Source organism: Octopus sinensis, linkage group LG25 (assembly GCF_006345805.1).
Source record: "Octopus sinensis linkage group LG25, ASM634580v1, whole genome shotgun sequence".
Lineage (NCBI taxonomy): Eukaryota > Metazoa > Mollusca > Cephalopoda > Octopoda > Octopodidae > Octopus > Octopus sinensis.
In genome coordinates this window covers 8,146,594-8,172,385 of record NC_043021.1, presented here as the reverse complement: position 1 = coordinate 8,172,385, position 25,792 = coordinate 8,146,594, and the positions used below count along the sequence as shown (strand labels likewise).

The 25,792-nt window shown below is 37.9% G+C and overlaps 1 protein-coding gene across 2 annotated transcripts in view; it reads left to right on the top strand.

Moving 5' to 3' along the window:
- Positions 1 to 23,735, top strand: part of LOC115224359 (DNA damage-regulated autophagy modulator protein 2) — a 40,642-nt gene extending 16,907 nt beyond the window's left edge. For both annotated transcript variants that reach the window (XM_029795235.2, XM_036513271.1), the window contains exons 3-7: positions 2,910 to 2,977; positions 13,578 to 13,720; positions 19,324 to 19,501; positions 21,815 to 21,885; positions 23,246 to 23,735. In XM_029795235.2, the coding sequence (XP_029651095.1) occupies positions 2,910 to 2,977; positions 13,578 to 13,720; positions 19,324 to 19,501; positions 21,815 to 21,885; positions 23,246 to 23,449 (664 nt within the window). In that variant the 3' untranslated portion in view covers positions 23,450 to 23,735. The remainder of the gene's footprint in view (positions 1 to 2,909; positions 2,978 to 13,577; positions 13,721 to 19,323; positions 19,502 to 21,814; positions 21,886 to 23,245) is intronic.
- The last annotated feature ends 2,057 nt before the right edge of the window (positions 23,736 to 25,792 follow it).

The window sequence follows — 25,792 nt, the reverse complement described above, 5'->3', positions numbered from 1 at the left end:
TTTTTAATCATTCTATCATGTGTCAACCCCTTCCACTTTACGTCTGTCTTTGTATTTATTTCTTTATTGCCCACAGGGGACTAAACATAGAGGGGACAAACAATGACAGACAAAGGGATTAAGTCGATTTTATCGACCCCAGTGCGTAACTGGTACTTAATTCATCGACCCCGAAAGGATGAAAGGCAAAGTCGACCTCGGCGGAATTTGAACTCAGACGAAATACAGCTGAGCATTTCGCCCGGCGTGTTAACAATTCTGCCAGCTCACCACCTTAATCTGTCTTTGTATTGTCCCCACTCATCCTTCGCCCTGGTGGAAAATATTAAAAAAAAAACACTATTATTATTATTATTATTATTCTAAGGCAGTGAACTAGCAGAATTGTTGCTGCGCCAGATAAAATACTTAGCGCCATTTCTTCTAGCTTCATGTTCCGAGTTCAAATTCCACCAAGGTTCGTTTTGCCTTTTATCCTTTCAGTACCAATAAATAAGTACCAGTTGAGCACTGTAACTAACTAATCCCCCCTCCTCCAAAATTTCAGCCCTTGTGCCTATAGTCAAAAGAATTATTATTATTATATTATTATTATTATTATTATTATTATTATTATTATTATTATTACTACTATTGCTATTACTATTATTATTATTATTATTATTATTTTATTATTATTATTATTACTATTATTATTATTATTATTACTATTACTATTACTATTATTATTATTATTATTATTACTATTACTATTATTATTATTATTACTATTACTATTATTATTATTATTACTATTACTATTATTATTATTACTATTATTATTATTATTACTATTATTATTATTACTATTACTATTATTATTATTACTATTACTATTACTATTATTATTACTATTACTATTACTACTATCATTATTATTATTACTATTATTATTATTACTATTACTATTATTATTATTACTATTATTATTATTATTACTATTATTATTATTACTATTACTATTATTATTACTATTATTATTATTATTATTATTATTATTATTACTATTACTATTACTATTATTACTATTACTATTACTATTATTATTACTATTATTATTATTATTATATTATTATTATTATTACTATTACTATTATTACTATTACTATTATTATTATTATCATTATTATTATTATTTCTATTCTGCTACTCTTAACTCCCACTTTTTTCTGCTCTGTCATTCATCTCCTTTCCTCTTTCTTCTCTACCAAATTATGTATCATCGTTCACCCCCCTCAGTCCTACCCGACTTTTACAGTTGTCACCTCCTTTGCTCGCTATCTTTCCTTCCTTATTTATCATCCAGTCAACAACTTTTCTTCATTATATTCACCCTGTCATCCGTTTCCCTATCTCTGACCATCTCTCACCCCCCCCCCCGTACACCCTACACATCCACACTCCCTGGTTTGTGCCCTCATTCACTTTTTCTCACTTCATATCTTGAGCATCAGCCTTGATATCTTATCACCACTATTTTTTTATCTCTTCCCAACAACTCCCAGTCTCTCTTCTACAATATCTGTTTCTTTACTACCCACAAGGGGCTAAACACAGAGGGGACAAACAAGGACAGACAAACGGATTAAGTCGATTATATCGACCCCAGTGTGTAACTGGTACTTAATTTATCGACCCCGAAAGGATGAAAGGCAAAGTCGACCTCGGCAGAATTTGAACTTGGAACGTAACAGTAGCCGAAATACCGCTAGGCATTCCGGCCGGCGTGCTAACGATTCTGCCAGCTCACCGCTGTGTAGCTCTGTTCTGTTCTGGCTTTTTCTCTCACATTTTAACCCCTCATCTTAGAGCATAAAGCTCCTTCCCTTTCTATTGTAGCCCCACTTTGTAAAAAGGAATCCCAGACTTTCAGGCTTCATAGCAACCTCACTAGTGCTGGTGGCATGGAAAATGCACCCAGTTATACATAGTGGTTGGCATTAGGAAGGATATCCAGCTCTAGGTACCGTGCCAAAGCAAGCTTAGAAGCACAATGCAGTCTTTGAATCCATCGGATCCTGTCAAACTATCCGACCTATTCCAGCATGGAACATAAATGTTAAATGATGATATAACACACACACTTATATATACATATATATGCACATGTCTATACCCACCTCACACAAATACACACACACAGACATACACATACACACACATACATACACAGACATACACACACAGGCATACACACACATATACACACACACACACATATACTCTTATATATACATATATATGCACATGTCTATACACACCTCACACAAATACACACACACAGAGACATACACACACATACACATACACACTTATATATGCACATGTCTATATACACCTCACACAAATACACACACACACAGACATACACACACACATGCACACACATACACATACACACACTTATATATGACTTATATATGCATATGTCTATACACACCTCACACAAATACACACACACAGACATACATACACACACATACATACACACACACATACTCATATATATACATATATATGCACACGTCTATACACACCTCACACAAATACACATCAGGCTTTCATACAGTTTCTCTCTATCAAATTATATTCACAAGGCAGTTGATTAACATAAGGCTATAGAAAGAGTCAGTAGCCCCAAAGGGGCCACTGTTTTGAACTGTGGCTAAGTACCTGATTGTGATATAAGCTTCTTAACTTCATATGACTGCACCTGTTAAATGATAAGCACAAGTACATGTTTAATGATTATGTTTAATTGAAATGCTTAATCATTCATACTTCAGCTGATTAAAACTAAAACATGTATTTGATTTGTGTTAAAGCTAATTTTTACAAAATATTAATGTTCAAAATGTTATATTTTTCAGTGACACTGGTGCTAAAAGTCCTGAAAGCTGTATATTTGGTCAATTATTAACTTTTTCAACAATAATAGGTAAGAAGAAAACAAAACAGTCATTTTGAAACTTACGTGTTTTACCCTATTTCAAACTCATCATCATCATCATCAACATCATCAACATAATAATAATAATAATAATAATAATAATAATGATGAAATTATTGTATATAGTGCTCAGGTGCACCACAACTTGTCAGACAGTGCGTATAAAGTACATGCAGTAATGTACAAATGTCTGGAAAGCGAACAATGTATGAGTCAGATACATGCTTGTGTGTGTATGGAGGGGAGAAAAATCAGGTGTAGTGTTGGCGAATCTCAGGAAGCATGGAAGTTTTGAAGGATGCAGTGCTCCGGCAACTAACAACTGATGCCGGCAGTTTGCTCCATGCTTCAGCAACTCTCAGCGTGAAAAAAATGTTTCCTGAAGTCATGGGAGCTGTGCTGTTTTCTGACTTTGTAAATATGTCCACGGGTGTTAGATGGGTGGAGTTTGAAAAGGTGCTCAGAGTTATTGTTTGTAAGATGGTTGATAATTTTATGGGTGTCTGCCAAGTCAGCTGCCAGACGTCGGAGTTTCAATGTGTCCATGCCCAGGGAAGTAAGGCAATCATCATCATCATCATCATCATTATAACAACAACATCCACTTTTCTGTGTTCCCATGGATTGGATGGAATTTGTTGAAGAAGATTTTTTTTTATGGCCATATACATTTCCAGTCTTGTCAACCCCCACCTGTTTCCAAGTAAGGTAAAGTTTCCTGATGCGCAGACAGGTTTTCTCAAAAGATTGGAAACAAAGGACACCGCTTCCAGGATGGCAACATTCATTTACTAGTAGCATGTGATGTTAAGGCAAGGAAACAGTAACACACACACGCACACACACACACACACACACACATAATTAATATAGGCAGCTGAAAGCAATGTGTACCAAAAAGGAAAACTATAACTGCCATTAAATATGACTAAAGATGTTAGGAGTACCAACATTGCTAGAAATAAGAGCTAAACGTTCTAATGCTGCAGTCAACACACATAATTGTATACATGCGTGCTGACAGGGTCCATAATCACCTGAAAAGCAGCAGTTGAGATATTCCCAGACTGGTTGGTCAGTTTTGGCTTTCCTGTAGCCTCTTCAGTGGGATCCGCCTGACTCAGCTGTTCTTGGATGAAGATCACTTCCAGTGTATATATATATATAAGTGAGAGAGAGGTGGGGACAGAGATAGACAGATAAAATAGGCTTCTTTCAGTTTCCATCGACCAAATCCACTCACATGGCTCAGGTTGCTCTAGTACATATATTATATATATATATATATATATATATATATAAAGTTAATCCAAACATGAAAACACAAAGAGAAAACACAACAACGCGAGGACGTGGAACAAATATAGTATTATTGGACGCTCAGGAAGGAAGGGAAGAAGGAGGGTTTTACGTTTCGAGCGGAGCTCTTCGTCAGAAACATAGGAAAAGGAAAGATCCAGAGAAGGGAAGATGGAGGAAAAAAATCGCCAACGGTACATACGAGGTCACATTTTGAACATATATATATATATATTGGGTCATCCTATAAATAATGCGGTTTTTTTCAGTTGCATGAACTAAAAGTCGGAGAGGGACAGGATAAACTACCTGCATAAACTTGCGATAAAAGCAGGTAATAATTTTACCTTGTACTTATTCTTAGTGCAAGTTTTGAAGAGTGCAGTTCGATTTTAATAGTTATTTTATGAAAGTGACAACGGAGCAGATTCCGCATATTTTGCTTTTTGAGTTCAATAGAGGCAACAAGACAATAGAAAGTGTGAGAAATATTAATGCAGTATATGGAGATTGGACAATAGGCATAAGCCAGTGTCAACAGTGGTTCCAGAAATTCCGAGCTGGAAACTACAGCCTCGAAGATGAGCCTCGTCCGGGAAGATCTGTAGTGCTCGACGAGGATGTCCTGCAAACCCTGGTGGAACAAAATCCCATCGTGACTGTTGAGAAACTAGCAGAAAAGCTTGGATTTGGTCATTCAACCATTCATCGACACCTTCGTGCAATCGGAAAAGTCAGCAAATTGGGTCAATGGGTTCCTCACAAACTTTTCAAGTCTAATTTCACACTTAGAGTGAATGTATACTCTTCTTTACTGTCACATCTCACAAATGAACCTTTTTTTTTGGACTGAATAGTGACTGGCAATGAGAGATGGGTTCTCTATAAAAATGTCAAACACTGAAGACAGTGGGTTGAGAAAAGAGAAACACTGACACCCCAGGCTAAAGCAGGTCTTCACCCATGTAAGGTGTTGTTATCTTTTTGGTGAGATATGAAAGGTTTAGTCCACTTTGAACTTTTACACCCAAACCAAATGATAACAAATGAGATTTATTGTGAGCAGCTTGAGTGGCTTCAGTCAGTGCTAGAAGGAAAATGATCTTTGGTTTCAAGACGAAATGTGTTCTTCCATCAGGATAATGCTGGGCCACATACAGCGAGGTTGACATTCCAAAGGCTGGAGCAGTTTGAATGGGAAACGATGTCCCACCACCACTGGACATTGCCCTATCTGGTTATCATTTGGATAGGAAAAATATGAATTCTGCAGATGAGGTCAGAACAGTACTGGGGGAGTATTTTTCATCATGGGCAAGTGAATTTTGGAAGAGGGTCCTTGTAAGTCTACTAGATAAATGGAAGGGCATTGTAGAAAATGAAGGAGAGTATATTTTAGATTAAAAAGAAACTTTGTTTATTTTAATTTTGAAAAATAAAAAAGGTATTTAAAAAAATGCATTATTCATGGGATGACCCATATAAGAGAGGTGGGGACAGAGATAGTTAGACGAAATAAGCTTCTTTTAACTTCCATTGACCAAATCCACTCACAAAGCTCAGGTTTGTCCAGCATATCATCATCATCATCGTCGTCATCGTCGTTTAACATCCGCTTTCCATGGGTTGGACGATTTGACTGAGGACTGGCGAACCAGGCTCCAATCTGATCTGGCAGAGTTTCTACAGCTGGATGCCCTACCTAATGCCAACCACTCCGAGAGTGTAGTGGGTGCTTTTACGTGTGCCACTCAGGCGGTACTGGCAACAGCCACGCTCGAAATGGTGTTTTTTATGTGCCGCCTGCACAGTACGTGCCACCTGCATATATATATATATATATATATATATATATATATATATATATATATATTTGTGTGTGTATATATATATATATATATATATATATCAGAGAGGGTGAGAACAGAGATAGATAAGTTTCCATTGACCAGATCCACTCACAAGGCTGAGATTACTCCTGGGTTATAATAAAAAACACTTGCCCAAAGTGCCATGCTCTGGGACTGAACCCTAGACCACATGGTTGCAAAGCGAACTTCTTACCACACAACCATGCCTGCCGCTATCAATATCATTAAATATACATAAATACAAAAGTACTCTCTCCATGATGTTCGCTTTAATAGTTTTGTGTCATGCCAATAAAACCAACGTCTTACTAGTAAGATTGTTTTGTTGGTTAAGGATCAATTAATAGAATATGAAACAGTGTCACTAATATCTGTCTTGTAATCAAATACTAGGTATGAGTGAGGGTAAAACAGAAATATACCCAGAATTTATAAGGCAAATGAGAAAATTGAGAGGATAATCAATCGACAGACATTCATTTATATCTATTAACTGATTAAAATTATATGTATAAGTAATCAAAATAAACCAATAGAATAAGCAAATAGACATGTAATTAAATAGATAAATGAAGATAAACAAATGAATAAGAATAAATGAGTGAAAAAATATGAACTTGATATCTACTTGTCTTGAAGCTTATTGTATTTCAGGATGGTCTTTATACTGATAGTAAAAACATGCACTGGGGCATGTTTTACATTGGTATAATGACTCTCCCAATATAACAAATATATATATATATCATCATCATCATCATCATCGTTTAGCGTCCGTTTTCCATGCTAGCATGGGTTGGACGGGTCAACTGGGGTCTGTGAAGCTGGAAGGCTTCATCAGGCCCAGTCAGATCTGGCAGTGTTTCTACGGCTGGATGCCCTTCCTAACGCCAACCACTCCGCGAGTGTAGTGGGTGTTTTTTACGTGCCACCTGCACAGGTGCCAGACAGAGCTGGTGAACGGCCATGAACGGATGGTGCTTTTACGTGTCACCGGCTCGGGGCCAGGCGATGCTGGCAACGGACACGAACAGATGGTGCTTTTACGTGCCACCGTGTGTGTGTGTGTGTATGTATATATCACGTGATCACGTGACTGACCAGACCATCAGATGTTGTTACAAATCGCTGGTCACAATGCGTTCGCATTGTTTTAGCCTTCGAATGACACCACCCCACTGGCTAAGCGAGCAGGCCAACAGAAGAAAGAGTGGTGAAAGAATACAGCAGGGATCACCACCCGCTTCCGAAGCCTCGTGGAGCTTTTAGGTATATATATATATATATATATGTATGTATGTGGAGGCGCAATGGCCTAGTGGTTAGGGCAGCGGTTTCGCGCTCGTAGGATCGCGGTTTCGATTCCCAGACCGAGCGTTGTGAGTGTTTATTGAGTGAAAACACCTAAAAAGCTCCACGAGGCTCCGGCAGGGGGGGGGTGATCCCTGCTGTACTCTTTCACCACACTTTCTCCCACTCTTTATTCTGTTGGCCTGCTCGCTTAGCCACCAGGGTGGCGTCATTCGAAGGCTAAAACAATGCGGACGCATTGTGACCAGCGATGTGTAACATTTGATGGTCTGGTCGGTCACGTGATCACGTGATATATATATATATATCTGTTATATAAAATGTGACAATTATTCGGTTGCATTTTCATTTGTCTTAATAACTGACGAGATGCCGGAGCAGATTTCTGCCCAACATCTGAAATGTGGAGTTTATATTATGGTAACCGAATAATTGTCACATATTATATTACAGATAAATTCCTCTATTTACATAATATTGAGGTAACTTTCATTCTTTTGTTGTCATACTATTACTATTAATATATATGTGTGTGCGTGTATGTGTATATATATATCAAAATCGAAATCAAATTCAATGACTGGCATCCGTGCTAGTGGAGCGCTAAGAGTACCATCCGAGTGTGATTGTTGCCAGAGCAGATAACTGGTTTCCGTGCCAGTGGCACATAAAAAGCACCATTCGAACGTGCAGGTGACACCTAAAAAACACCATTTGAGCGTGGCTGTTGCCAGTACTGACAGAGTGGCACGTAAAAGCACCCACTACACTCTCGGAGTGGTTGGCGTTGGGAAGGTCATCCAGCTGTAGAAACTCTGCCAGATCAAGATTGGAGCCTAGTGCAGCTATCTGGTTCGCCAGTCCTCAGTCAAATGGTCCAAGCCATGCTAGCATGGAAAGCGGACATTAAACGATGATGATGATGATGATATATATATGTATGTGTATATATGTATGTATATCAACTTTCACCATAAAAATCACTTCACCTGTGCATCGAAGAACTTAATCTATGTTCTCAAATGTGGGTGTGATGGAGACTACATAGTTTGACCTAGTTTGACATAATTTGACCTAGTTGGCTGGTTTGACCTTGAGGAGCACTGACAGTACACAGACAACAAATCTGGAACCCCACAACCAGGAAAATTTTCATAAGCAAACACCTAGATCAATGCACCAGAAACACTTCATCCCAATTCCGACTGAATAAGGAAAGCATGCTCATAAAAAAATATAAACCACAACTAAATATATTTTAATAATTCACTAGAAAGAGAAAAAACTCAATTTTTCCACAAAAAAATAACCGCATACGACAGACATAATTTGAAAGCTTTAATAATAGGTTCCCCCTGGGTTTCAAAACCCCAACTCCAAATCACTATACAAAAACACCATACACCTCCTGAAACACCATATATATATGTGTGTGTGTGTGTGTGTGTATGTATATGTTTGTGTGTCTGTGTTTGTCCCTCCAACATCACTTGACAACCGATGCTGCTGTGTTTACATCTCCCTAACTTAGCGGTTCAGCAAAAGAGACCGATAGAATAAGTACTAGGCTTACAAAGAATAAGTCCTGGGGTCGACTTGCTCGACTAAAAGGTGGTGCTCCAGCATGGCCACAGTCACATGACTGAAACAAGTAAAAGAATAAAAGAATACATTCTATAAAAACTCAATACTTTTAGTAATGTGCATTTGTTACATTCTTCACCAGACATTTTCTTTGATATTATCTCTCCCTGTGAAACTCATTGAATTTTATGCGAACATTTGATTGTTTAAACATGTTTGTTCAATTTCTGTTTTGTAATTTTAAACTCTGTTAATATCCCTTTGTTTTATATATTTTATATCTTTGTATTGGATATATAACAAAGCAAGGGGGGAAGAAAGTATATACATTACACACTACTATTACTATTACACAGACTCAACTCTCTATATGAAAGGCTCACAGTAGACTGCTACCAGCATGAACTGCCAATTATTCACAGTTCTTTGTTTTATAACAATAAGTCAGTCCACCTTTAGTCACTTGGGGGGTGGTTGGAATCCTTCCATTTTTTAGAATCAGTCTCCCCTATCTTCTCTTCTTTTGAGAATTGAACTCTGTGCTGAGTTTTAATATCCCTTACGCCTAGGGTTCCATTCCAGTGGAAAAAATATCAGCACACTCTCTGATTTTATTATTCTTTTTCTTAACAAATACAGCTGGTGCTACCCATTTAGAATATTCCACTTTTTGGATAACTCCCACTTTTTCTAGCCTCTCTAGGTTTATCTGTTCTAATGCTACGAATGGTACAGTTTGTTCTTTTCTTTAAATGTCGGTATGGTATTTTCTTGTATTTGAAACTGCACTTTCATTTTCATACACAGACCTACATTCATCATCATCATCATCATCATTTAGCGTCCGTTTTCCATGCTAGCATGGGTTGGACGGTTTAACTGGGGTCTGTGATGCCAGAAGGCTTCATCAGGCCCAGTCAGAATTGGCAGTGTTTCTACGGCTGGATGCCCTTCCTAACGCCAACCACTCCGTGAGTGTAGTGGGTGCTTTTTACGTGCCACCTGCATTATTGGACAGAACTTCAGGAAACATATTAAAAATTTTTTTTCAGTTCATCTGATGATTTATTTGTACTGGAGAAAAAATCTTTTACTTTTTTACAGAAAAGATTTGCGGGGAGGTCCCATAAGTTAAGCAATTTCATCCAGTTAAGTTTGTTGTTCATCTGAACAAGTTTGTTGTATTATTTAACAAAAACTTTAGCTTTTAAGGGTTTTTTATGAAATGTAAAGTTACTTATCAATTGGTCCTTAAAATATAATTTTTTTCCTGAAACACCATGGGAAATTTTCGAGGTTTCATTTCATTTAGGTCTCCCGATCTTTTTCCATGTATCTTTATTAATTATTGAGATGCTGCTGCCTGTATCCAATTGTAACTTTATTTTTGTGTTATTAATTTTTACATACACAAATTTACTTCGAGGCTTATTCATATTTTATGTCCCCAGCAATCTGTTTACATGATTTTTTTCTGTTGAACTGTTTTCTAGCTTCTGTCCTACATTGCAACTTTTTATGGCTTGTTTTACCATACTTGTGACATTTTATTTTTTAAACCGACATAACATAGGTTCAGTCTTGACATTTTTTTCTCTTGTTTCTTATTCATTACCGGTCAACATGCCTGAATCTGAGAGCAATCTTTTTCCTCAATTCTATTTGCCTTATGTCATCGATTAATAATCCTCTGATATTTTTCTGCTACTGCCTGCAGAGTTAAATTTTGGTCCTCTTCTAATTTTGTTAATATCCAGGAACGTTTATCAGCATCTTTACTTACAGTAAGCCCTTGAACAAAAATTAAAGACTTGAACATGTCCAAGATCAGCTTATTCTGTTTTAATTTCTCACACTCTCTGTTAACCACTCTGGTATAGGTGACAAAATCTTCATCTTTTTTTACCAAATTTAAACATTATTGTATATGGAACAGGGAACTTCTTTCACTGAAAATTTTCGATAAAATATTGTTACATTGAAACAAATCTCACCTGGCTTCTATATTTTTTGTGTTTGGCAGGGGATAACTTTCTTAAAAGTAGTCATACTTGTTTCTCATCAGACCAACTTTTACACACTTCTTTGAAGATTTCTTTGTATCTACAAAAATATGATGAAGAAGTAATCCTTTCATTTGGAGTATAGCTGAATTCTTCAATTGAGTTTGCTACACTGTCTGGCGAGTATGAACCCGAAGTATTTTCAAACTTCTTCAATATTAATTCCAGCAACTGTTGATTCTGTTGTTGTTGCTGTTGTAGCTGCTGCTGCTATAGTTGTTGTTGCAACTGTACCATGGAGGCCAATAAGCTCTCCATGTTAAATGAATTTTTCTTTTGGTTTTGTACCAATATAAATTTCAAACATCCAATGCAAGTTTCAAACAACACATTGCCATTTTTGTATCCTCGTATTGGATAGATGATATAACAAAGCAGTGGGAAAGAAAGTATATACATTATGCACTACTTTTACTATTATATGAGACTTAATACTCTCTATGAAAGTTCACAGTGAACTGCTATCAACACAAACTGCCAATCCTTGACAGTTCTTTGTTTTATAACAATGAGTCAGACTACCTTTTGTCACTTGGGTGTGTTTGGAATCCTTTCACAACAATATACAGTTGTACCATTGATAAACAAAAAATTGCTGAAACTAGTTGGATATGTATATGACTAAATCTATATAAAAACAGCTACATGTTTTTCAAATTCAGGTGCATTTTCAAACTCCCAAAACTAATACTATATTTATTCCTGCGTGGGAGTAGGAATACACCTCTTCTTTCCACATATATATATATATATATATATATATATGTGTGTGTGTGTGTGTGTGTTTCTTCCTTGTTTTTTCTGTGTCCCTTTCTGTAGAAGAGCATAGGCTCGAAACGTAAAAGACTTTTTCTATTCCTGAGCATTATACTAATACATCTGTTTGTTTTGTACACCACCTGTCTTCGTCTTTTGTTTTTTTTTTTCGTAAACTCCCTCTCTCTCTATATATATATATATATATCTGAGACCCTCTTCAGTCACAACACAAACCATGGGATTGCACCTAGAAAGTTACCCTCCCAAGCACAAGTCTGGGCAAGGTTGTTTATGGAAGACCAGCAGTTGCCCATGCATACCAGCCTCCCCTCTCCACGCCACCAGTGTTATCCAAGGGAAAGACAAAGGCCGATACAGCTTGGCACCTGTGATGTCACAACTCATTTCTACAGCTGAGTGAACGGGAGCAATGTGAAATAAAGTGTCTTGCTCAAGAACACAACACGCAGCCTGGTCCGGCATTCAAGCTTACAACCTCACGATCGTAAGCTCGACATTCTAACCACTGAGCCATGCACTTTAACTATATATATATATTTTTTTTTTTCGGCTACCAAATGCACTCACAAGGCTTTGGTCAACCTGAGGCTATAGTAGAAGACACTTGCCCAAGGTGCCACAGGCATATGGATTGACCACTTCTTGTGCAGGAAAGCAGTTCATTCAGTAAGGTACTGGAACCATTCCTGTCAGAAATTTGGTGTTGCACCCTATTTAGGATTATATGATATAATATGATATAATTTTGTTTTGCACTGTTTACTTGTCTTTACTAATCTTTAGCTATTCTTTCTAGCTTGTATTAAATACTGAAACTGCCATTATTTTCTAAGTAGTGCAGCCTTAACTACTGATGTTCTCAACACAAAACATTTTGCATTTGTACTCTGGGATTATTGGAAAAAATCCTTTAGTTTTCAATTGTTTTCAATTAATAAATTGTAATATTCTCACACTCTCTCTCTCTCCTCTCTCTCTCTCTCTCTCTCTCTCTCTCTCTCTCCTCTCTCTCTCTCTAATTTGTTGCATGTTTGTTTGCTCCAGTGCCAAAATATATTGTCCCAAAAGAAGGTTCGGCATCCAAGCAGCTGTGCCAAATTGCCAGCATCCAAATTGCCATGCCCAATTGTCTCACTTACTCTTTTACTCTCTTTTACTTGTTTCAGTCATTTGACTGCGGCCATGCCGGAGCACCGCCTTTTTAGTCGAGCAACTCGACCCCGGGACTTATTCTTTGCAAGCCCAGTACTTATTCTATCGGCCTCTTTTGCCGAACTGCTAAGTGACGGGGACGTAAACACACCAGCATCAGTTGTCAAGCAATGCTAGGGGGACAAACACAGACACACAAACATGCACGCACACACATATATATATACATATATACAACGGGCTTCTTTCAGTTTCCGTCTACCAGATCCACTCACAAGGCTTTGGACGGCCCGAGGCTATTGTAGAAGACACTTGGCCCAAGGTGCCACGCAGTGGGACTGAACCCGGAACCACGTGGTTGGTAAACAAGCTACTTACCACACAGCCACTCCTGCACCCTATATTCATTTTATATATTCGTCTCGTTTCGTTTTAATATATGTCTGTCACTAAATATGAAGTTGAATGTTTTGTTTTAAACTCTAAAGATTGTTATTGAAAACCTGTTCATTTTTATCTCTTTTGCAGCTTTATTTACGTTGTACATTCGCTTTAAGTTGATACAAAGTTTGGTCAATGTTGACAATTCACGGATACACGTTGTCAATAAAGTTTCTTTTGGTCTTGGTATAATAGCAGCACTAGGAATGAGCCTTGTGGGAAATTTTCAGGTCAGTCCCATATAAATATGCCTTTTGTTTTTTTTGCATTTTCTTTAGTATTGGTAAAATGTTTCATAATATTTAGTTATGTTTCTTTACATTAAGAGTAAATAATTCAAATGAGGAAAAGAGAAATTCAAATCAAAGATACGATCATTTCAGTAAACGAACATTTATTATTGCATACCCTCTCTCTCTTTCGGAGAGGCACAAGCACCTACATGCACATATACACACACGGCAGTAACTTCCGCCTGCCGAATTCAATCACAAAGCTTTGGTCGGCTCGGGGCTATAGTGGAAGACACCTACCCAAAGTGCCACGCAGTGGGACTGAACCCGAAACCATGTAGCTAAGAAACAAGCTCCCTAACCACACAGCCATGCCCGCGCCTTATATATATATATATATATATATGTAACAAATGAAATAAAATGAAAAACAGGACACAAAGGATGTCGCGGTACACATTTTGAAAGGTCTGAGAAAGAACATTTGGTATTATTTATAATGGTAGGTAAACTGAGTATCACTGGGAAAGTATGTTTGTAAATCTTCATAATCAAATAGGCGTACAGGGTAATATTGGACTCCAAAAATCCGTCCATACCGTTTTCTCACTCAATATAGAGTATATATATATATATATACAATATATGCAACATATGCAATGAGATAAAATAAAATTATTCTTGTTCCTTCACACCTCCAGGCATCATAATTTGAAATACAATCATCATCGTTATTTAACATCCATTTTTGCATGCTGGCATGGTTGGATGGCTTAGCAGAAGCTGTTTTGGCATGGCTTCTACTGATGAATGCCCTTCCTAACACCAACCACTTTACAGAGTGTTTTTTATTTATGCGCCATTTTCAAGCCTAGCCAGGCTCATGGGCCCGGTTTCCTGGTTTCTATGGCGTATGTGTTCCCCCCAGCTGGACGGGATGCCAGTCCATCGCAGCGTTACTCATGAAACAGGAAGAAAGAGTGAGAGAAAGTTGGGGCAAAAGAGTACAACAGGGGTCGCCGCCACCCCCTGCTGGAGCTTCATGGAACTTTAGGTGTTTTCGTTCAATAAGCACACACAACGCCCGGTCTGGGAATCGAAACTGCGATCCTCCAACTGCAAGTCCGCTGTCCTAACCACTGGGCCATTGTGCCTCTTACAGAGTGTATTGGGTACTTCTTATGCAGAGCCATCACCGACAGGGTCACCAAGTAACTTGCAAGACGAAAAAGGGAGACAAAAAAGCAACACCCCTCAACTGGGAGTAGGAAGTATTATTAAGGGGATGATAGCTTTGTGCCATTTGGGAGAGTGAAGTTATAGAGGGACAGAGATGGGTATCTTGCTGTAGATACATGGATACCCCAGTTGGAAAAGAAAGGAGAATGGGTTAGAGAGTAAGATAAGTAGAACAATAGTGTGTGAGATGATGGCAAAGATGAATCAGGATATGCTCTTGAGGGGCTCTGGGGGGGGTGATGAGAATAGGTAAGTTGATACAGAGTTTGGGACGGGGTGAGTGGGAAGGATAGAGGTGACTGTAGAAAATGATGAAAAGAAACCTAGGGGAGGCTCGGGGATGGAGGTTGCCGTAGATATGTGAGGGCATTGTGGGTAATAGCAGATAAGCGAAGTGTTGATGATGGAGAACAGCATAAGAGGGAGAAGGGGCAAAGAGGGGGGGGGTGATAGGTGGTGATAGTAGGTAGGGGAAGAAAATGGGAAACGGAAGTGGTTTGGAGTGGGGAAGAGAAGTAACTGAGAAAACTGGGGGATGTAGTATGTGCCTTTTCTGCTCTCAAGGGATAGAGAAGTGATGGGTGTTAGGGGATGAAATGTGTTGTATGTGGGGAGAAGGATAATGGAACAGCTTGGGCAGGGATGGGGCAGAGCCCCTCATTGAACAAGCTTTAACAAGGTGGATTGAGGATATCAGTTCGGCTGTGGTGGGTGCCAGATATCTCAGTCTTTTGTCAGCTCCTTTCTAAGGCTCAGTGTCTTGAGATCAGTCTTTAATACTTTGTCCTATGTCTTCCTGGGTCTCCCTCTCCCACAAGTTCCATCCACTTTCCGTGACCAGCACCTTTTATGCAACTGTACTTATCCATCCACATCACATGACCAAACCAGTACAGTCTCCTCTTTTGCATCTAATTCTACTTATGCCTAACTTTTCTCTCAAACAAACACTCTTTGTCACACATTTACACTGACACTGCACATCCAGCAGAGCATTCTAGCCCCATTCCTCTCTAGTGTTTGCATGTCCTCTGCATTTAGCACCCATGTGGCCAATGCCAGCGCTGCCCCGACTGGCTTCTGTGCCGGTGGCACATAAAAAGCTCCAACCAATCGTGGCCAATGCCGGACCCCCCTGGCACCTGTGCAGGTGGCACGTAAAAAGCATCCACTACACTCGCGGAGTGGTTGGCGTTAGGAAGGGCATCCCAGACCCCGGTCGAACTGTCCAACCCGTGCTAGCGCGGAAAATGGACGTTAAACGATGATGATGATGTGGCGTTAGGAAGGGCATCCAGCCGTAGAAACACTGCCAGATCAGACTGGGCCTGGTGCAGCCTTCTGGCTTCCCAGACCCCTGTTTTACCATCCAACCCATGCCAGCATGGAAAACGGACGCTAAATGATGATGATGATGATGATGTGTCTCACTATTATGTAGCATTGTTGTTCCTATACAGGAATCATATGATCTTCTTTCCACTTGGAGAGAGAAAAAAGTTGTATGAGCAACTTATAAGGTAAACATGCAATGCAAACATTTATATGATTTCATGGGTGTGTCGATTCTATGCAAATAGACAGAAAGTATACAATCCTTCATAAACAAACAGCTTAACGTTTGATATGTTATGAAAGATATATGCCAACTGAACAAGAGTAAAATATGTAAATAAACAAACAAGAGTTAAGACTTTAGATATGACAGATATAGAGTAACAGTTAATAGTAGGCGTAGGAGTGGTTGAGTGGTAAGTAGCTTGCTTACCAGCCACATGGTTCTGGGTTCAGTCCCACCGCGTGGCACCTTGGGCAAGTGTCTTCAGGCCGACCAAAGCCTTGTGAGTGAATTTGGTAGACGGAAACTGAAAGAAGCCCATTGTGTATATATATATATATATATATATATATATATATATATATGTATGTATGTGTGTGTATATGTTTGTGTGTCTGTGTTTGTTCCCCCAACATCGCTTGACAACCGATGCTGGTTCGGCAAAAGAGACCTATAGAATAAGTACTGGGCTTACAAAGAATAAGTCCTGGGGTCGATTTGCTTGACTAAAAAGCAGTGCTTAAGCATAGCCACAGTCAAATGACTGAAACACCATCATCATTTAACATCTGTTTGACCAGGGCTGGCAAGCTAAAGGACCACACCAGACTCCAGTCTGATTGGGTATGGTTTCTAATGCCAGCCACTCCAAGAGTGTAACAGGTGCTTTTATGTACCACCAGCATGGGCGCAAATACAATCGTATAACAATAACCAATGTAACAAAAGTTGGTTACTTTATTATAACCAACCTCTCATCAACTTTTTCAAGTAATACTTGAAAAGGAAGGTGAGAGTAGAGAGGGAAATTTTGTCTAATGAAAAGTCTAATAAAAGGTGATTGAATGTAGCTAAGATGGTACGCATGAATGTCAAACCCACTTTGAGCATGAACCTATAAAACAAAAAGAGAAAGGGCATTTTGCTCTCATACTCTTTTACTCTATAGCAGAAGACACTTGCCCAAGATGCCACGCAGTGGGACTGAACCCGGAACCATGCAGTTGGTTAGCAAGCTACTTACCACACAGCCACTCCTGCGCCTATGTTTATTTTTTCCAAGGTTACCATGGTTTTTTTCATAGGTTTTTCTTTAAACGGATAACCTAAGTCAGTGTTATATTTTCTTCCCCTTTTGGGAATTTCTTTTGTTAAAACATTACCGTGTTATCTCTTTGTGTACATGTCCCAAGATGTTTTCTATCCCTATTGATCGGTTTTGCAAAGTTCTATATTGTATTGTCCCCTCTGTGTTCGGCCTTGCATGGCCTAATAAAGAAATCTATAACCATTCGGTCAATAATAATCCACAACTTCAACACAGAATCAATAACAAGACTAGAGCTCTCACAGTTTGACTTCAACTGGCTACTGGCTCATCCAGTCCACTGACAGTCACATGCAAGTCACTCCACAACAATATGCATGTGTGCTATATTTTTTTACTCTTCTGCTCTTTTACTTGTTTCAGTCATTTGACTCTTGCTATGCTGGAGCACCGCCTTTTAGTCAAGCAAATCGACCCCAGTACTAGTAAGCCTAGTACTTATTCTATCGGTCACTTTTGCCGAACCAGCATCGGTTGTCAAGCAATGTTGGGGGAACAAACACAAACACACAAACATATACACACACATACATATATATATATACAATGGGCTTTCAGTTTCCATCTACCAAATCCACTCACAAGGCTTTGGTCGGCTTGAAGACACTTGCCCAAGGTGCCACGCAGTGGGACTGAACCCAGAACCATGTGGTTGGTAAGCAAGCTACTTACCACACAGCCACTCCTACGCCTACTATTAACTGTTACTCTATATCTGTCATATCTAAAGTCTCAACTCTTCCATTTTTCATTATCATCATTGTCGTAATTTTAACATCCACTTTTCTATGTTTGCTTGGGCCAAATGAGTTTATTGCAACAGATTTTTTCCAACCAAAATCCTTTCCTGTATCTGCTTCCAAGCAAGGTAATATTTCCCCATAGTTAGGCATATTTTCACTGAATATTGAAGATGAAAGACACTGCTTATGATAGTGATAACAAACACAAACATACACACACATATAAAGGATATATATATATATATATATATACTGGAGTAAACACATAAATGTGAAACAAGGTGGTAAAAAGAGTACTCAAATACCAGAGGTAGAGTAATATGCTTTATTTAAAAGCAGCAGAAACATAACAAAAGCTGTTACTCAGAGTTTCATGTTCCTGTTCGTCGGACAGTTTTGTTAAAAAAAAAAGCTGTCCGACGAACGGAAATGTGAAACTCTGAGTAACAGCTTTTGTTATATTTCTGCTGCTTTTAAATAAGGTATATATATATATATATATATATATATATATAATGGGCTTCTTTTAGTTTCCATCTACTAAATCCTCTCACAAGGTTTTTGTCAGCCTGAGACTGAAGTAGAGGACACATGCCCAAGGTGCCACACTGTGGAACTAATTTGGAACCATGTGGTTTGGAAGCAGGACTGAAATCAAGACCAAATGGTTGAGAAGCAAGCTTCTTAACCAAACAGCCATTCCTGTAAACTTGCAAATGAAAAATAATTCCACAAACATTTTTCTAGAAAATTCATTTAGTGAAAAAAAAAAAAGAAAAAAAAATTTGCTCTTGTTACTTATCTCCCAGAAAGTTCTGGAACATTTTAGTGTTTCAAAAATATTTTTTTCATCTTGCAAAATAAAAATTAAAAAAAAACCCAAAACACACACAAAAAAACCCCCAACTATTAGTAAATAAATGAAATGATATGATGTTGCTTATACTTTCAGGAATCCAATGTCCTTGTTGTGCACGTTATTGGAGCTTTTATGGTATTTGGAATTGGTTCAGTTTACGAAATTTTCCAGACAATAATGTCTTATATGATGTACCCCATGTACAATGGAAAGAAAATTATTATAATTAGAATGGTGTTATCTATTTTCTCTGTATTTTTCTTCATTATGAGTATCCTTTTTAAACTATTGATTAGGTGACATGGGTGGATGTTAATGCATGAATTTCTATTTGTTTAGAATTTGCTGCAAAAATCTCAGAAACCATTGATACATGTATGAAAAACAGTAACATATATGAACATTTAACACCTCTTTTGTGTTTTTAAAATGTTAATGGCAGGTTTTTGTAGGTTTTAAAATGTTTTATGAACAGATATAAAATACCATAGTTGTACGGTTCTATATTTAAGAGACGAGGGATTATGTACATTATTTACATTTGACGGATACTTGTCCTCATCTTGTTTGTTGTTAACACAACGTTTTGGCTCATATACCCACCAGCCTTCATCAGGTGTCTTGGGGAACCGGTATTAAGGAAGGATAGGAAAATAATGCCCATGGGCATATGACATAGTGGTTAAGAGCACGAGCTACTAACCCCAAGATTCTGAGTTCAATTCCAGGCAGTGACCTGAATAATAATAATGATAATATTATTAATAATAATAATAATAATAATAATAATAATAATAATATCGAAAAATACTTTTGGAATGAGAACCCAGATTCGAAATTTCCCCAAGACACCTAATGAAGGCTGGAGGGTATGTCAGCTGAAACGTTGTGTTAACAACAAACAAGATGAGGACAAATATCCGTCGAATGTAAATAATGTAAACAATGATCTTAGTTGCAATTCTGCTTTCATCAGGTACCAGTTACAATGCACAACCATCTGTGTAAAATCCTTACCATTAGACCCAGGTTGTATATTTATCATGAAATATGTAGTGGCAACCCTCCCGACATTAAAAAGAATACACTTCACTGGTAGAATCAGATCATCTCTGATGGATCAGATAATCTGTGACAACTTCTTGATTTGGTATTCTTCTCAATAAATTGAAGCTGAAAATGATTGGATGACCTTGGAAAAAACACAAAAGATGAATGGCGATGATGTTGATATTTAAGTCTGAACTAACTCAATACTTAATGAATCTAGAAATTTAGCTACTGAAGCCATTTGTTAGTTTAACCTTTTCTCTTATGACATAAGTGGAGCATAGTAAATCATTGAATACATAACAATTTGAATAGCTATCTTTATTCATACTGAATGTAAGTACATTGTTGAATGGCAATTTACTGTGATGTTCATCCAAAGATAACATCTCTTATGGACATGCTCTGTTTGTCTCCCTCATATATGCATATTGTGTTTTTAAACTCCGACGTCTGGCGGCTGACTTGGCAGACACCCATAAAATTATCAACCATCGTACAAACAATAACTCTGAGCACCTTTTCAAACTCCACTTGTCTAACACCCGTGGACATGTTTACAAAGTCAGAAAACAGCACAGCTCCCATGACTTCAGGAAACATTTTTTCATGCTAAGAGTTGCTGAAGCATGGAACAAACTGCTGGCATCAGTTGTTAGTTGTCGGAACACTGCATCCTTCAAAACTTCCATGCTTCCTGAGATTCGCCAGCACTACACCTGATTTTCTCCCCTCCATACACACGCAAGCATGTATCTGACTCATACACCTGTTCACTTCCCAGACATTTGTACATTACTGCATATACTTTATACGCACTTTTGACAAGTTGTGGTGCACCTGAGCACTGTATACAATAATTTCATTATTATATAAAAGCAGCATATAAAAGCAGTGATGTATTTATATTAAATATAACATACAGGTAGCTGCTTTAATTTAAAACTGCTTCTATTGCATAAAATAATATAACAATGAAATTATTGTATACAGTGCTCAGGTGCACCACAACCCGCCAGAAAGTGCATATAAAGTACATGCAGCAATGTAGAAATGTCTGGAAAGCGAACAATGCACGAGTCAGATACACGCCCGTGTGTGCATGGAGGGGAGAAAATCAAGCGTAGTGCCGGTGAATCTCAGGAAGCATGGAAGCCCTGAAGGATGCAGTGCTCCGACAACTAACAACTGATGCCGGCAGTTTGTTCCATGCTTCAGCAACTCTCAGCGTGAAAAAAATGTTTCTTGAAGTCATGGGAGCTGTGCTGTTTTCTTACTTTGTAAATATGTCCACGGGTGTTAATGGACAGTTTAAATATGTTTATCGGTATCAAAAGCCTTTACCATCTAGCTTTTTGAAGAGGTTATAAATGGTAATTTTAATAACCTAGTCTTGAATACCTTGTGTATCGTTTCTCTTTCCTTGAAGTTTTATTTTCTTTCTTATAAAACTGGAGTTGATTGAATTTGTTCAGCAACCAAATGCTGACCATCCCACAAGAGTATTGTAACAATCCTTAACTTTAACTTCCAGCATTCATTGGAGCCGGCTTAGCTGGCAAAGAATATAAAGGTAACCCTTTAGCTTGGCGCCCAGAGGATGAAGTAAGTATAAACGAAACACAGCTTAGGTTACTCTCTTTACTCTCTTTTACTCTTTTACTTGTTTCAGTCATTTGACTGCGGCCATGCTGGAGCACCGTCTTTCAGTCGAACCAATCGACCCCGGGACTTATTCTTTGTAAGCCTAGTACTTATTCTATCGGTTCTCTTTTGCCGAACCGCTAAGTTACGGGGGACGTAAACACACCAGCATCGGTTGTCAAGTGACGGGGGGGGGCACAAACACAAACACACACACTTATTTACATATACATATATACGATGGGCTTCTTTCAGTTTCTGTCTACCAAATCCACTCACAAGGCTTTGGTCGGCCCAAAGCTATAGCAGAAAACACTTGCCCAAGGTGCCACATAGTGGGACTGAACCCAGAACCTCATGGTTGGGAAGCAAACTTCTTTCCACACAATCACTCCTTTCTTTGCTTTTTTTCTGTCTGTTCATGAGTAGCTGTTCTGGAATTCTACAATTTGTTCTTCTTTTGGGTTAAGCTTTTCAAAGTTTTTCTTTTCTGACCACCAAAGTTCTACTTGTTACATTTATTTGAATCGTCACATTTGATCAGCATTTGATCTTGTGATCATTCTGCAACAATTTTATTTGTTTTAGTCGTTGGACTCTTGCCATGGTGGGGCACTGCTTTGAAGGGTTTAACTGAAGAAATCAACCCCAATACTTATTTTTCAAGTCTGTTCATTTCCTTCCGCCAAACAACCATATTATGGGCCTATAAACAAACAAACCAACACTGCTTGTCAAGCAGTGGTGTGGGGGAAAACACAAGCACAAAGACACACACAAACATAAGCAGAATTTCCACCTTCCAAGTCACTGACAAGGCATTGGTTGGCCTGGGGCTATAGTAGATGTGTGGAACTGAACATAAAACCACATGGTTGCGAAGTGAGCTAAAAGTGGATTAACCCTTTCGTTACTGTATTTATTTTGAGATGCTTTCAATTAATTTTAAATATAACAAAGAATTTAGTAAAATAACTTAGTTATCATTAAGCTAGTGTTAGGAACATAAATTGTGACTAAGGTTTGGTGGAAGATTTTAATTCAAACATTTGTACTACAGAGCCAGAGGCAGTTTCAGCCAGGTTGGTATCAAAAGGGTTAAATATAACAAGGAATTTAGTAAAATAACTTTGTTGTCATTAAGCTAGTGTTAGGAACACAAATTGTGACGAAGGTTTGGTGGAAGATTTTAATTCAGAACTTATGAAAACAAAACATTTGTACTCAGAGTCAGAACCGGTTTCAGCCGGGCTGGTAACAAAAGGGTTTAAACCATGAATAGTATTTTGATGTATAATTGTTTTGTTCTGTCTACTTTCAGGGATTCTCTTACCATATTCTGAGTACCAGCTGCGAGTGGCTACTTTCTGTTTCATTCCTTGCATACTTCCTGACATTTATTCATGACTTTCAAAAAATCAAGATCAACGTTGTTGGCGTCATGTCTGTTACACACCTCGATCAGTCACCAAGCATCATCGCAAACGATGACTCACTATCAAGTTCAAATCAAAACTGTTTTTAATATCTATTACATAGGTTCCCACACAAAATATTTGATTGAAATATTCCATCACGTATTTGAACAGAACATTACAGAAGTGACTTATTGTTAATGGAAAAAAAAATCAACTTCTTTTAAATATTATTTTTTTAAAGATTATGAATTTTATGGATGTAGATTTATTTTTTATAATTTAAAATTTAAAACAAGTATTTAATATGCTCAAAGATTTATGAATGAAAATAATATGTAATATAATATCATATGTATGTATACATAATTAAAATATTTTTATATAAATCTTAAATTTCATATGCTGATGCATTTTCTGTATTTAAATATTATTGTGTTTTTTTTTGTTTTGTTATTTTGCTAAAGCACCGTCCGAACGTGGCCAATGCCAGCGCTGCCTTGACTGGCTTCCGTGCCGGTGGCACATAAAAAGCACCAATCCGATCATGGCCGTTGCCAGCCTCGCCTGGCACCTGTGCCGGTGGCACGTAAAAAGCACCCGCTACACTCACGGAGTGGTTGGCATTAGGAAGGGAACCCAGCTGTAGAAACACTGCCAGATCAGACTGGAGCCTGGTGCAGCCTTCTGGCTTCCCAGATCCCCGGTCGAACCGTCCAACCTATGCTAGCATGGAGAACAGACATTAAACAATGATGATGATGATGATAATGAATTCTTTATTTTAGAATCTGTGTTAAATGTTAAAATAACCAATATTATGAAACTAGGTAACATTTCTTTGTGAGAGGTAAGTTTCCATAACCTTTATGTGTTTTCAGGACTAACATGTTCGAATAACTGAATGAACTGTATAAAGAATTACAGAGGCTGGAGGAATTTCCTTACCATTGATGTCTGATATGAAGGGAATAGATATTTTAAAAAAAATAACGGAGATGTACTTGCATAGCAAGTGATTTGATCTGAGATCGTGTGCTGAAACGAAAACAATTGCAGCGTGGAAGGTGTTTGTAAGCCATTTAAGAAACACACAAAAGCCGTTCGATTCACTTCAACATTTAAGTTTAATTTGTCAAAATATTTTCATCATTTGAAGACTGCAACCTGATCACTGACAAAAATCCGTGCTGCACGGATTTTTGTCAGTGATCAGGTCGCAGTCTTAAAGCGGTTTACCTCATTTTGCTAAAATTTTCTTTTATTTCTTTTTTCTTGAATCATAACTTACCAATGCTTGAATATCTTTATGGTCATTTGTGTTATTTCTGAATGTCAGTGTTTTGAAGCTGAAGTAAGATCTCAAAGAATGTATGGTAAACTCAGGAGTTCAAAGAAACTGGTGGTAGCATCCATAAAGTTGTTGTGGATTGAACTGACACCCCTGCACATGACTGTCAGTGGACTGGACAAGTCTTATAAATCGATAAACCTGGACGTTATCAAAGAAGCTTGAGAGGCGGTTGAATGGAACCTACACTCGCCTCCTTATGAGAGCGCAAAATCTCTCGTGGAAGCGCCATCCAACCAAAATGCAAATATATGGGAAACTACCACCTGTGTCATCTCTTGTGAAAGGTAGGAGAGTCCAGTTTGCTGGACATTGTTGTAGAGCTGAAAACGAGGTAATTTCTACTCTTCTCCTCTGGCGCACACTCTCCTACCCTGATGTAATCTCCAGAGATACAGGCATCCAGCAACAGGACCTCCGTAATGCCATGATGGACCATGAAGTCTGGCATAGCATGGTAAATTCCATTGTCTCGACCACGGTCGAACAATGATGATGATGATGAGACAGTTGAAGTCAAACTGTGAGAGTGTTAGTCTCCTTATTGATTCTGCACGGAGGCATTAGATTGTTATTGTGTGAATGGTTATAAGATAACCAACTCTTGTTACATGGCTTGTTGTTATACGGTTATATTTGGTACTGTGATATAGTATTTCACACACATACATCATATATCGTCACTGGCGATATAACAGCTGGTAATGAGAAGTGTTCGAGACTCACTCGAATTATTGTGAATTGTATATTTTTTTGTTTATGAGAACAAAAAATTCATCTTGTTTATCATGGAAGAATTACTATCAGCTGTGATAGAGATGTGAAAACAGCAGCATGAGGTTTTACAGGTTCTCCTCAAGGAAACAAAAAATGCTACAAAAGCATTTACACCAAATTTGTTGACAAGTTCCATCAATGAATTTAGATATAATTTGGATGAAGGTGTTACATTTACTGCTTATTATAGTCAATTTGAGGAAATATTCAAGAACGAAAGTTCAGATTGGAAAGAGAACCAAAAGACTAGACTTTTGGTAAGAAAATTAGCACCAATGGAGCATGAAAAGTATATTAATTATACACCACCCACAAAACCTGGAAA